The sequence below is a fragment of the Protopterus annectens genome, chromosome 14.part0 (assembly GCF_019279795.1).
Source record: "Protopterus annectens isolate FY-2018-M chromosome 14.part0, PAN1.0, whole genome shotgun sequence".
In the NCBI taxonomy this organism is placed as follows: Eukaryota; Metazoa; Chordata; order Ceratodontiformes; family Protopteridae; genus Protopterus; species Protopterus annectens.
Genome location: NC_056748.1, coordinates 1079429877 through 1079443543, shown reverse-complemented (window position 1 = coordinate 1079443543; position 13667 = coordinate 1079429877). Strand labels below are relative to the sequence as shown.

The 13667-nt window shown below is 35.7% G+C and overlaps 1 protein-coding gene across 1 annotated transcript in view; it reads left to right on the top strand.

Annotated features, from left to right (window-relative positions):
• Positions 1-13667, top strand: part of CFAP46 (cilia and flagella associated protein 46) — a 3596153-nt gene that overhangs the window by 3527694 nt on the left and 54792 nt on the right. The window contains exon 61 of the mRNA XM_044056880.1: positions 5991-6071. Within this exon, the coding sequence (XP_043912815.1) occupies positions 5991-6071 (81 nt within the window). The remainder of the gene's footprint in view (positions 1-5990; positions 6072-13667) is intronic.

The following is a 13667-nucleotide window of genomic DNA, read 5'->3' as shown; positions in this document are numbered from 1 at the left end:
AATGATTGGATCAGCCTGATCCATGAAATTTCCTATAAGTTCATTCATTTGGCCTTTTTGTCCTAAGTGCAGAACAGAACAGTGATAAATGTACAACCAACAGAGGTAGTATCATTAAACTTAAGACCTCTGTAAAACAGACTCTGTTATTCTCTTGTCTATCAAGTAGGTGAAGGAAAACAAATGCTAAGCAGATGCTTCAGACTGGTTATCTAAACCTTATATTCTTTCCCTTCAAGAGATCTACAGGCTTTCCACTACAGTGAACAGGCAATCTATGAGGGGTATTGCATTTTGTATTTCTCCTTTAAGAATCTTTTCATGATCGACATCTGCACCTAACAACTTGTTTATTAGGGAATTTGTGTATTAAACACTGTAGGTCGTGTCTTCATTCCAGAAGCAAGACCTGTTTTAGACAGAACAGAGCTTACTACAGTCATTACCCTTTGGACTGTTTGTCTCTTCACCAGAAATTACTTTATTAGTCTAATTAAAAATGTATCCAGGCCTGCATAAACATGCTGCAGGTGTGCTGTCACACTCATATTTCACAGTTCTAGTAAGGCAAAAAATGCTAGTAATTCCAGGGCATTGCACTCAAACATTCAAGACTGACTGATGAAATTAGGGCACATGTACATATATCAACTTCAGTTTCTCCACTAAAACCACTGACAACAATCATTAAAACTGCAATATGATGTTTACCTCATTGTAACATGATTCACAGTGGCTATAATAAAACTGTATTTTCCCTTATTTATATATTTATTTTATTGGATGGTGCAGTGGTGCAGCTGTAGCGTTATTGCCTCACAGCAAGAGGTTATCCAGTTCAATTCTTGCCTGGGGTGCCTTCTGTGTGGAATCTGCATGTCCACCCTGTGTTCGTGTGGGTTTCCTTTGGGTCCTCTGGTTTCCTCCCATGTTACAAAGACGTGCGTCTGGAGTGTTTCTCCCCGGGCCACTGCTGAAAATTGGCTTCTTTCCAAGTCGGACTTTCCTGGTAAACAGATGTTAAATAAATAAATGTTCATTTATTTATAGATGGATTAATTCTTTAGGCAAAGGTCAGAAACCATTTTTTATTCCCTGACATGTTTAGAGTGATATTTTTTAGTAAATTGCTATGCATTGCATGTGACCTTATCACCAGTAACATGTAAGCAACAGAACTTTTCTTCAGAATGCAGTTTTCCACCTACTGATGGCTGAGTTTTGTTAATTTGTTTGACAGTGTGATCCAGCAGCAATCAACAGCTCTCTCTTTGTTACTGATATGAGAAAATGTAGAGCCAATACTGCTGCCATTTTAGCAACTTATGCAGTTAAATAAGCACTGGTATTTTGACAGACGAGATCAGACAGGAGTCCCCGTGGACTATGATGTTTGCAGATGACATTGTGAACTGTAGTGAGAGTTAGGAACAGGTGTAGGAGACCCTGGAGAGATGGAGATATGCTCTAGAGAGAAAAAGAATGAAGGTCAGCAGGACTAAGACAGAATATATGTGTGTAAATGAGAGGGAGGACAGAGGAATGGTGAGGATGCAAGGAGTAGAAGTGGCAAAGGTGGTTGAGTTTAAATACTTCGGATTAATAGTTCAGAGTAATGGTGAGTGTGGAAGAGAGGTGAAGAAGAGAGTACAGGCATGATGCATTGGGTGGAGAAGAGTGTCAGGAGTGATTTGTGACAGACCACTAAAAGTGAAAGGGAAGGTCTACAAGAGGGTAGTGAGACCAGCTATGTTATATGGGTCAGAGACAGTGGCATTGACAAAAAGGCAGGAGTTAGAGCTGCATGTGGCAGAGTTAAAGATGTTAAGATTTGCACTGGGTGTGACGAGGGTGGACAGGAATAGGAATAAGTATATTAGAGGTTCAGCCCAGGTTGGAAGGTTTGGAGACAAAGCCAGAGAGGCAAGATTGGGTTGGACATGTGCTGAGGAGGGATGCTGAGTATATTGGGAAAAAGATGCTAAGGATGAAGCTACCAGGTAAAAGCAAATGAGGAAGGCTTAAGATAAGGTTTATGGATGTGGTGCAAGAGGACATGCAGGTGGTTGGTGTGACAGAGCAAGATGCCGAGGACAGGAAGAAATGGAAACAGATGATCCACTGTAGCGACCCCTAATGGGAACAGCCAAAAGAAGATGATGATTAAAATGAGGATTCAGTTACTAAATATTGTGCTGGATATGTAACAGAAGTGTAAAGAAGATGATTAAAATGAGGATTCAGTTACTAAATATTGTGCTGGATATGTAACAGAAGTGTAAAGAAGATGATTAAAATGAGGATTCAGTTACTAAATATTGTGCTGGATATGTAACAGAAGTGTAAAGAAGAAGTTGATTAAAATGAGGATTCAGTTACTAAATATTGTGCTGGATATGTAACAGAAGTGTAAAGAAGATGATTAAAATGAGGATTCAGTTACTAAATATTGTGCTGGATATGTAACAGAAGTGTAAAGAAGATGATTAAAATGAGGATTCAGTTACTAAATATTGTGCTGGATATGTAACAGAAGTGTAAAGAAGATGATTAAAATGAGGATTCAGTTACTAAATATTGTGCTGGATATGTAACAGAAGTGTAAAGAAGATGATTAAAATGAGGATTCAGTTACTAAATATTGTGCTGGATATGTAACAGAAGTGTAAAGAAGATGATTAAAATGAGGATTCAGTTACTAAATATTGTGCTGGATATGTAACAGAAGTGTAAAGAAGATGATTAAAATGAGGATTCAGTTACTAAATATTGTGCTGGATATGTAACAGAAGTGTAAAGAAGATGATTAAAATGAGGATTCAGTTACTAAATATTGTGCTGGATATGTAACAGAAGTGTAAAGAAGATGATGATTAAAATGAGGATTCAGTTACTAAATATTGTGCTGGATATGTAACAGAAGTGTAAAGAAGATGATTAAAATGAGGATTCAGTTACTAAATATTGTGCTGGATATGTAACAGAAGTGTAAAGAAGATGATTAAAATGAGGATTCAGTTACTAAATATTGTGCTGGATATGTAACAGAAGTGTAAAGAAGATGATGATTAAAATGAGGATTCAGTTACTAAATATTGTGCTGGATATGTAACAGAAGTGTAAAGAAGATGATTAAAATGAGGATTCAGTTACTAAATATTGTGCTGGATATGTAACAGAAGTGTAAAGAAGATGATTAAAATGAGGATTCAGTTACTAAATATTGTGCTGGATATGTAACAGAAGTGTAAAGAAGATGATTAAAATGAGGATTCAGTTACTAAATATTGTGCTGGATATGTAACAGAAGTGTAAAGAAGATGATTAAAATGAGGATTCAGTTACTAAATATTGTGCTGGATATGTAACAGAAGTGTAAAGAAGATGATTAAAATGAGGATTCAGTTACTAAATATTGTGCTGGATATGTAACAGAAGTGTAAAGAAGATGATTAAAATGAGGATTCAGTTACTAAATATTGTGCTGGATATGTAACAGAAGTGTAAAGAAGATGATTAAAATGAGGATTCAGTTACTAAATATTGTGCTGGATATGTAACAGAAGTGTAAAGAAGATGATGATTAAAATGAGGATTCAGTTACTAAATATTGTGCTGGATATGTAACAGAAGTGTAAAGAAGATGATTAAAATGAGGATTCAGTTACTAAATATTGTGCTGGATATGTAACAGAAGTGTAAAGAAGATGATTAAAATGAGGATTCAGTTACTAAATATTGTGCTGGATATGTAACAGAAGTGTAAAGAAGATGATGATTAAAATGAGGATTCAGTTACTAAATATTGTGCTGGATATGTAACAGAAGTGTAAAGAAGATGATTAAAATGAGGATTCAGTTACTAAATATTGTGCTGGATATGTAACAGAAGTGTAAAGAAGATGATGATTAAAATGAGGATTCAGTTACTAAATATTGTGCTGGATATGTAACAGAAGTGTAAAGAAGATGATTAAAATGAGGATTCAGTTACTAAATATTGTGCTGGATATGTAACAGAAGTGTAAAGAAGATGATTAAAATGAGGATTCAGTTACTAAATATTGTGCTGGATATGTAACAGAAGTGTAAAGAAGATGATTAAAATGAGGATTCAGTTACTAAATATTGTGCTGGATATGTAACAGAAGTGTAAAGAAGAAGATGATTAAAATGAGGATTCAGTTACTAAATATTGTGCTGGATATGTAACAGAAGTGTAAAGAAGATGATTAAAATGAGGATTCAGTTACTAAATATTGTGCTGGATATGTAACAGAAGTGTAAAGAAGATGATTAAAATGAGGATTCAGTTACTAAATATTGTGCTGGATATGTAACAGAAGTGTAAAGAAGATGATTAAAATGAGGATTCAGTTACTAAATATTGTGCTGGATATGTAACAGAAGTGTAAAGAAGATGATTAAAATGAGGATTCAGTTACTAAATATTGTGCTGGATATGTAACAGAAGTGTAAAGAAGATGATGATTAAAATGAGGATTCAGTTACTAAATATTGTGCTGGATATGTAACAGAAGTGTAAAGAAGATGATTAAAATGAGGATTCAGTTACTAAATATTGTGCTGGATATGTAACAGAAGTGTAAAGAAGATGATTAAAATGAGGATTCAGTTACTAAATATTGTGCTGGATATGTAACAGAAGTGTAAAGAAGATGATTAAAATGAGGATTCAGTTACTAAATATTGTGCTGGATATGTAACAGAAGTGTAAAGAAGATGATTAAAATGAGGATTCAGTTACTAAATATTGTGCTGGATATGTAACAGAAGTGTAAAGAAGATGATGATTAAAATGAGGATTCAGTTACTAAATATTGTGCTGGATATGTAACAGAAGTGTAAAGAAGATGATTAAAATGAGGATTCAGTTACTAAATATTGTGCTGGATATGTAACAGAAGTGTAAAGAAGATGATTAAAATGAGGATTCAGTTACTAAATATTGTGCTGGATATGTAACAGAAGTGTAAAGAAGATGATTAAAATGAGGATTCAGTTACTAAATATTGTGCTGGATATGTAACAGAAGTGTAAAGAAGAAGATGATTAAAATGAGGATTCAGTTACTAAATATTGTGCTGGATATGTAACAGAAGTGTAAAGAAGATGATTAAAATGAGGATTCAGTTACTAAATATTGTGCTGGATATGTAACAGAAGTGTAAAGAAGATGATTAAAATGAGGATTCAGTTACTAAATATTGTGCTGGATATGTAACAGAAGTGTAAAGAAGATGATTAAAATGAGGATTCAGTTACTAAATATTGTGCTGGATATGTAACAGAAGTGTAAAGAAGATGATTAAAATGAGGATTCAGTTACTAAATATTGTGCTGGATATGTAACAGAAGTGTAAAGAAGATGATTAAAATGAGGATTCAGTTACTAAATATTGTGCTGGATATGTAACAGAAGTGTAAAGAAGATGATTAAAATGAGGATTCAGTTACTAAATATTGTGCTGGATATGTAACAGAAGTGTAAAGAAGATGATTAAAATGAGGATTCAGTTACTAAATATTGTGCTGGATATGTAACAGAAGTGTAAAGAAGATGATGATTAAAATGAGGATTCAGTTACTAAATATTGTGCTGGATATGTAACAGAAGTGTAAAGAAGATGATGATTAAAATGAGGATTCAGTTACTAAATATTGTGCTGGATATGTAACAGAAGTGTAAAGCAGAAGATGATTAAAATGAGGATTCAGTTACTAAATATTGTGCTGGATATGTAACAAGTGTAATATTTTTTCACTATCTCCTTACTATAGAAATGGCATTCAGTGACCTTTGATATTCTGATCTTTGTACCGATTAATGTGGCAGCTATGACTCAGTATCTAAAAAGCTAATGAAGGCAAGCATACCTCCTTGAATGTATAATTAAACTGACATAATTACAATATTTTGATGTGCATCCCATTCTCCTAAGCATGCTAATGATATTTTTTTTATTTAGATTTATTACAAATTGGGAAGACGACTGGTCAGACAATATGTGCTCTTTGCCGGAACAAACCACATGATTTTAGACAGTCTGGTAAGTGTATGTTAATCTAAACTTCTGAATAAAATGTAGCTTTTTATGACATTAAATTGAGCAACATTTTAACCTCCTCTACTTGCATTTTCTAAAACATAGAGGTTCCTTCACCAATTGTGATTTAGGAATGATCAACAGCCATAAAAACAGGAATCTGAGATGAACCCTGATAGAGTAGCTTCCAAGCAGATCACAGGCCCAAAGGCAGGGGTTTCAGTAATTGTTGAGTACTCCCAATCTGTCTAGGGGTAGTCAGTAGCAGTTCTGAGGATTTGTTTATCTTTTCCATATGGGAGACAGTCAAGTGTTATATGTCAGCTGGGAAATCCATACTCAAGGACAGGTGGATGAGTAGTCCCTTAGCAGCTTGGTAGGAAATAGAGTTTTCTAAACATGGGGGATCCTGTCTGACCAACATCTTTCTCCTTATTCCATCTCTTGTGAGACATCTGACAAATGCTGCAGTCCACATATTTCTGCCCATTTCTTTAGATAGGTTCATAGGTTCATACTAGGCTATCTGCCCTAGGGCATTTATAAGCCTAGCCAGAATGTGTTTGGCTTTCGCCACCCATTTTAAATTTATTTTGCTATGCCCTTTTTCGAGGTTAGTTTACTGTGCCTCTGTCTAACAGTGACACAGAAGTGATACATGGGGTAAACCTACAATCTCCCATCCACTCATCAAGATTCCTCATGAAGAGAGTCAATGAGGGACTCTGCCTAACCTGGACTGGGATTTTATTCCAGAGTGAAGGGAGCCTCTGGGTTATGATTCTGTCCCTCCAGCATGTCCTATTTATTTCAGTGCTGAGGTTCAAGTCTCTCGAGCACGTAGCTCGATGGGATTTGGATTTTCTGAGGTGCAGCATGTCCATTAATTCCGGGTTGGACATGGCTTTATACGTCAGGCACAGATCGCCTCTGAACAGGCGGTATGCCACTGAGTAGAGCTGGAGTTTCTTTAACCGGGCAGCATATGGCATCTGTTTGAGCCCTTTGATCCTCTTGGTGAGGTACTTTTGGGGTCTTTCCAGTTGCTGCAGGTGTCTGGTAAGGTACATCCCAAAAGGGGCATTGTACTCAATTATGGGCCTGATAAGGGATGAGTAAAGAGGCACGATGACCTCCCTGATCAAGATGTGAATCCCTTCATGATTAGGTGGGCTGTATAAAATGTTTTTCTAACCACTTTGGCCACGTGGTTGTCAAATGAGAGATTGCTATCAACTTGGGTCCCCAGGTCCCTAATTACTTCTTCTGTACTTAATGGATTACCACCTATGTGGTAATTTGTGGGCACTTTGTTTCTGCCAAAGGGGATGACTATACACTTTTTGGCATTTAGCTTGAGGCCATGGTTGTGGCACCAGTTGTCTGTTTCTATGAAGCCCTTTTGGAGGATGCTTGTGTCGGCTGGAGAGTCGATTATGGCTCCCAGTTTGCAGTCATCTGCGAACTTGGTCAGCCACAGTCCTTCCGTGTTAGCCTGCACCTCCGAGAAATATATACCGAACAAGAGAGGTCCCAGGACTGAGCCTTGTGGGACACCACTTGTAACTGGTTTGGAGTCTGACATGGCTCCAGCAATTCTAACCATGTGGGTTCTGTCCTTGAGCCAGTTTGCAATCCATCTAGTGACATAGGGGGTTATATTTAAGCTGGTGAGCTTATCTATAATGCCCGAGTAGGGTATTGTATCGATGGCTTTTGCGAGGTCCAGGTAGGCTGTGTGGACCACCTTCCCCTCGTCAATGGCCTTGGTGACTGTTTCAAAGAAATCAACCAGGTTTAAGAGGCAGGATCTGCCCTTAACAAAGCCGAACTGGCTAGATGATAAGATTCACCCAAAAGGCAAAGCTCACAAAGCAGAAGTCATCATTGTAACTCTTTGGCAATAACAGATCTGGTTTCATCTTGTTCTACCTCATGTCTTGGATAAGCCCTTGTTCTTAAGTCCCATGAGAACAGTACTGACCCATCTATCAGGGACGTCTGATGCAGATATTGATTGCCTCTGGCACATTGCTTAGCTTCACCACTTCCATTAATTGCTAGTAATTTTTACGTTTCTTTTAGATTGGTCAGTATTTTCAAATCTTTTGAAAAGCTTACCCCAACAAAAACTTTAAGGGACAAATAGACATGTTTTTCAATGAGGGCTAATTCCAAAGGCTTAGACCCATTTACTCATTCTTTTTTCTGTAGTGCAAGATACATCACTGATATCTTAGAAGCTGGTCTAAGATATTTTTATTTGAAAGTGTATTTAGCTGCCATCTGTAATTATCTAATCATCTAAGCCAAGATTCAAACTCATTCACCTCATCAAAATAATGCAAGGCCTCTTCAAATGCACTTTTGTTTTCCAGACCTACAGTGTGAAATTAAGTATCTCCTTGAATCACCCTTTTCTTCAAATATTGACTCAGACTCGCTCTGAGCCTGATAGTACAACTAAATTAAAGCTCTTTATGTGAAAAACAATGTTCCTGATAACCATTACTTCAGCCACAAGGATTTCTGTGCTTTATGATCGTTCAGCTGAACTGTCTCATTAAGTTTTTTACAAAGAATTTCACTTAGAACCATTTTTACTTTTATGCCTAAAGTTACAGTTGAGTGAAATTTAAATCAGTCCATACATGTGTCCAGATTCTTTCCATCGTGTTAGTTCAAATCGTGGAGCGTGATGTTTACACTTAATAACAAAACAAGATTTTTTATCCAGGAATAAAGGAAGTATGATAAAACAAAGAGCCAAAACAAAATACGCCACTCTGACCACTGCACATACCAAAAGCTGCTTTTATTTGTCAAGTGTTTTTGTCTTATTACATATCAGACTTCTTCAAAACATAGACTACACACAACCAAAGAATCATATTTATAACCACCTTTGTCACATGATGACATCTCGTGATACTTCATATAAACAATATCATAATCTTATTCCACTTCTAAAATTGCAAGGATAAGTAGTAAAATTTATTGTACAAAAATGTCATTATAGGGTTCTAAAAAAACATGTATTTGTAATGTACTTAACTTAAAACCTTTATAATTTTAATGCCCACATCTGCAGTACATCCCCAGCATCCACGGCTCTTACATGGATGTATCTTTTCCAAAATTAAAACACACACACACATTTATATTTTCATATAAGAACATGTCTGCATTAAGCATTTCTAACATCTGTCATTTTATACTGTAAGGATGTTTATATATTCTGCATCTCAGTTACCTTTCAATTTTGCCTAAATAAAAGCAGTGACATGATAGGCAAATTGCAATATAAACAACCACTTTGGTGTGACAGTTTTAATATCCCTTACATGTAATCTGCTGTGAATATCCAGGTACTGTGATGTTAGGTACCTTATTAATACACTGGTTACAGAAAACACTGAAATATTCTGCCAGTTATTTGATCATTCACGTTCATCATTTCTAACGCATCATTTAATTCCTACTTTTTTGTACATAAAAGTAGGTACTACACCCAAATTGTCCTTTACAGTACTATTGTCAATAATCAACTTGCAAATTTTAACAAATGCTTAGTTAATAGTATATTTTTAGAGATATACCTTACTAAAAGGATACAAGGCGTAAACACAAAGCCCTGCCACTATACTCCTTATAAATAGGTCAGTCCAGGAATCCCACATTCCCTTTCTCTAGAAAAAGTCACACATTATCCCTCTGCACAGAGGAGGAAACAGCAGACATTAAATAACTTTAGACCTATACCAATATTATACCCCCCCCAAATACTTGAAAAATGTATTCAGAAACCATTGCCAGACTATCTCCTGCAGAAATAACTTTCTATCCCCTACACAACATGGCTTCCATCCTTCCCAAAGTACAAGCACTGCCATTCTAACCTATATATAGATACTGTCTATAGAGCTAGAGATGATGGCAAAGGAGACTCTTCTTTGTTTCTAGACTGTCTAAACCTTTTGACACAGTTTGTGACAGCAAACTTCTACTTCGTGTCCCCACTAGGTCTCTCTTTATATGTGTGTGCATGTGGGTGTGTGTGTGGGTGTGTATCTATCTAGATATATATATATAAAATCATCAAGAAAATTAAAATATAATTATAAACATTTTGCATGCTTAGAACCCCAAATGGATATAAACTCCCCACAACAATAATATGGTGTTAGCAAATACTCATTGGAAATATTCCCCTTCAGTTTATTTTTCAAACTTTTTTTCCATATGTAAATCAGTTAACTTAATGTTTAAATTTAATAAACTTGTTTCAATTAATAATGCTTCATTGAACCATGTAAGTAGTCCTACATCATGGTATATTTGATGTATATAATTCCCTAATATCCCACGTGACATACAAATTCCCTCATCACCGTCACATCTAACAAAGATTCCAAGAAATTCTAAGAATCTTGTAGCACATAGGGAATATTCTTGATAAAAAATTCTAAGCTTCCATCCACAAATACTGTAAGCAGTTCATTAACAGAGCCAATAAATTATGTAATAGTTCTAAAAGGAAGATGAACCACTAACTTATGAACTTTGGGAAATCCAAAAATTGTGGAGTCCAAAGGTTTCTTAACTCTAAGTAAATACTTTAATTTATAATCAATTGTCCCTTGCATAACTAAATTATCTAAAATCAAGTTAACTGTGTGATAAACAACGTTAATGGTGATTTCAGACACAATCTCATAAAACATCTGTGAGTTATTGTTGCATTGCCAAAGAAGAGGATACTGAATTCATCAGCACAGTATCCCACCCTTATCTGGTTTCATAATTCTTACACTTCTGTTAGTTAAATATCTATCCAAACACTTTTATCTTCTTAATAAACATTATGAAACCTGTTTGTCATCTTATGTTTATAAATACCTCTAAGTTCTAACTCCCAACCTCTTTCACATAACAATAAACTTGGATGTAGTGGGGTTTGATTGTATTGCATCAATAAAACTTCATATTACACTCATTAAAACATTCTTACTTTTATCATGTTTCCATATCAGTTTCATATTCAATTTTTTCACAAGCACTTAGAATTCAGATAAAAAATGGGAAATCTGAGAGCAATACATGCAGGGGAGGAATGAGGTTTAAAGGAAGGCAGGACTTAAATGGGTTATGTAATGTTTGACTGAAAATTATTGGGTAAATTATAAGTGATGTTAAATGTTTGCAGCAGGGAGTGTCAGTATGGTTTCTGATGTAAAGGTTTCTGATGTAAAGTGCTTGCAACTAGGATTGTGTAGTTCTGGTTTGTTTTTATTTGTATAAATGTATGATTGCCTGTGTCGTGATGGTTTAATCAAGTTGTTTCTTGTTTAAAAAAAAAGGACGGGACTTGAATAGTTTATTTAGTGTTGCTTAGGTCATATGATATATAGTAATATGTGTAAAGTATAATATTTGTAAATGTGAACTTGTTAATACAGTTTAATTACTTTTATATAAATGTAAATTTGCCTATGTCACAAGTGATAATTCAATATGCAAACAAACCCTCACAACTCCCCTGCCTCTATCCATAAACAATCTTAATGCCACCTACAACACCTCCTACCTTCAACCAAAATATCACCGTCTTCTTCACATTAAATTCTTTATTCATAGCCTTAAAAGACATTTTAACTACCACTATAAAACTCCTCAATTTCACAACCCAGTACTAATTACCTTATTAATTGATGGAGACATCCACCCCAATCCTGGCCCTAACCCATCCCCACAATCCTCTAATTGCCACATTTTCAAAACAAAACCAACACCTTCGACCAAACCCCCAAAATCTTTGTCAATTGCCCATCTTAATATTCGCAGCATTTGTAACAAAATACCTCTAATTCATGCTCTTCTAGATGTTCAACAGTTTGATATTCTCTTTCTAACCGAAACATGGCTAAAACCTACAATAATAAGCCAAAACACCACGCTGAAACTAAGAAGAAAAAAAACGCTGGTAACGTCAGCTGCGGAAGATGGTTTCTTGTGATAATAATCCACTACACAAGTGAGCGGTAGCTTGTTCAAAATTATGACACTCACGTAGTATTACCACTTTATTAAAAAACAAAAACCTACAATAAAGGATAATGAAATTACCCCCCCCCCCAGGCTACAACATCCGTAGAGAAGACCGCTTAAACAAAAAAGGTGGCGGGGTTGTAGTCCTCTATAAAACCGAACTACAAATAAGCAATACGAATCTCTACCCTATATCTGACAGTAATGTTGAAATAATTATTTCAAAACTTCAGCTCAACCCTCACAAAACAATTAATATTATCTGTACCTATCTTCCCCCTGGAAAAAATCCTACTGTATTAGAAAACCTACTTAATTGGCTTTCACTAAATCTCCTACAAGAAACAATACTTTTAGGAGACTTTAATATTGACTGGAACAAATGTAAACATACCAACCCAACCACCCTCATTAACCTACATGGCTTCTCGCAAATCATTAACTCCCCAACAAGAATAAACAAACTTAATAACAAAGAAACTATACTTGACTGGATATTAACAAATAGTCCACAACAAAAATACACAACAGGAACTCTCCCAGATGACCTTAGTGACCACTCTCTAACATATATTATCAGGCACAAAACAAATGTTGCTATCCCTATCAAAGTCAGAACATCCCGCAGCAAAAAATCTTTTGACCCCAATCTGTTTCATAATGAACTTATGCAAGTTAATTGGTCACCTCTGAAATCACTCCCTATAGATGAAGCTGTTAGTTACTTTAATAATACTTTTCTAGATATCCTTGAACATCATGCCCCAATGCGTTCTATACGCATGAAAACCAAAGCTGCCCAGTGGCTCTCAAATGAAACTAAAAAACTAATCCTTAGCAGGAACAAAGCCTGGGCTAAATGGCATACCACAAAAAGCATAACTGATCACCTTACTTTTAGACAACAAAGAAATGTAACAAAAAAAGCCATCCTACAAGATAAAAAGATCTATTATACACAGCTTCAACAATCCTCCTTTCATCAACCACAAACATTTTGGTCTGCTATTAACAAGCTCCTATCCCCTGTCAAAGCTGCCACACCAAATCCACTAGGCTCTAACCCTGACTACCCACTACAAACAGCTAATGCCTTTAATACCTTCTTTACTTCAGCCATATTAAAACTGGCTAACCAACAAAACCCTGATACCTCCAAACTATTAACCCAAACCACCTCTCTCCCTCCATTTCACCTAAAACCTATACCAACCTCCTATATATCGTCCTTACTTCAAAACTAAAGCCCGCAACCCCTCAGCAGACAAATTACCAGCTGAATACCTCCGCGAGCTAAAGCTCTTTCCTATCCCATCTCTATACTCATCGACAGGACTATAAAAGAAAGTACTATTCCATCACTCTGGAAAATCTCTTATATTATCCCTCTATTCAAGGGAGGTGACTCTACTGAGTATTCAAACTTCCGTCCCATAGCATTACTTTCTCCTCTTGCAAAAATAATGGAGAAATGCATCCACACACAATTACTTCACCACCTACTTAGCCACAATCTCCTGGCTAATTGTCAACATGGGTTTCGACCATTCC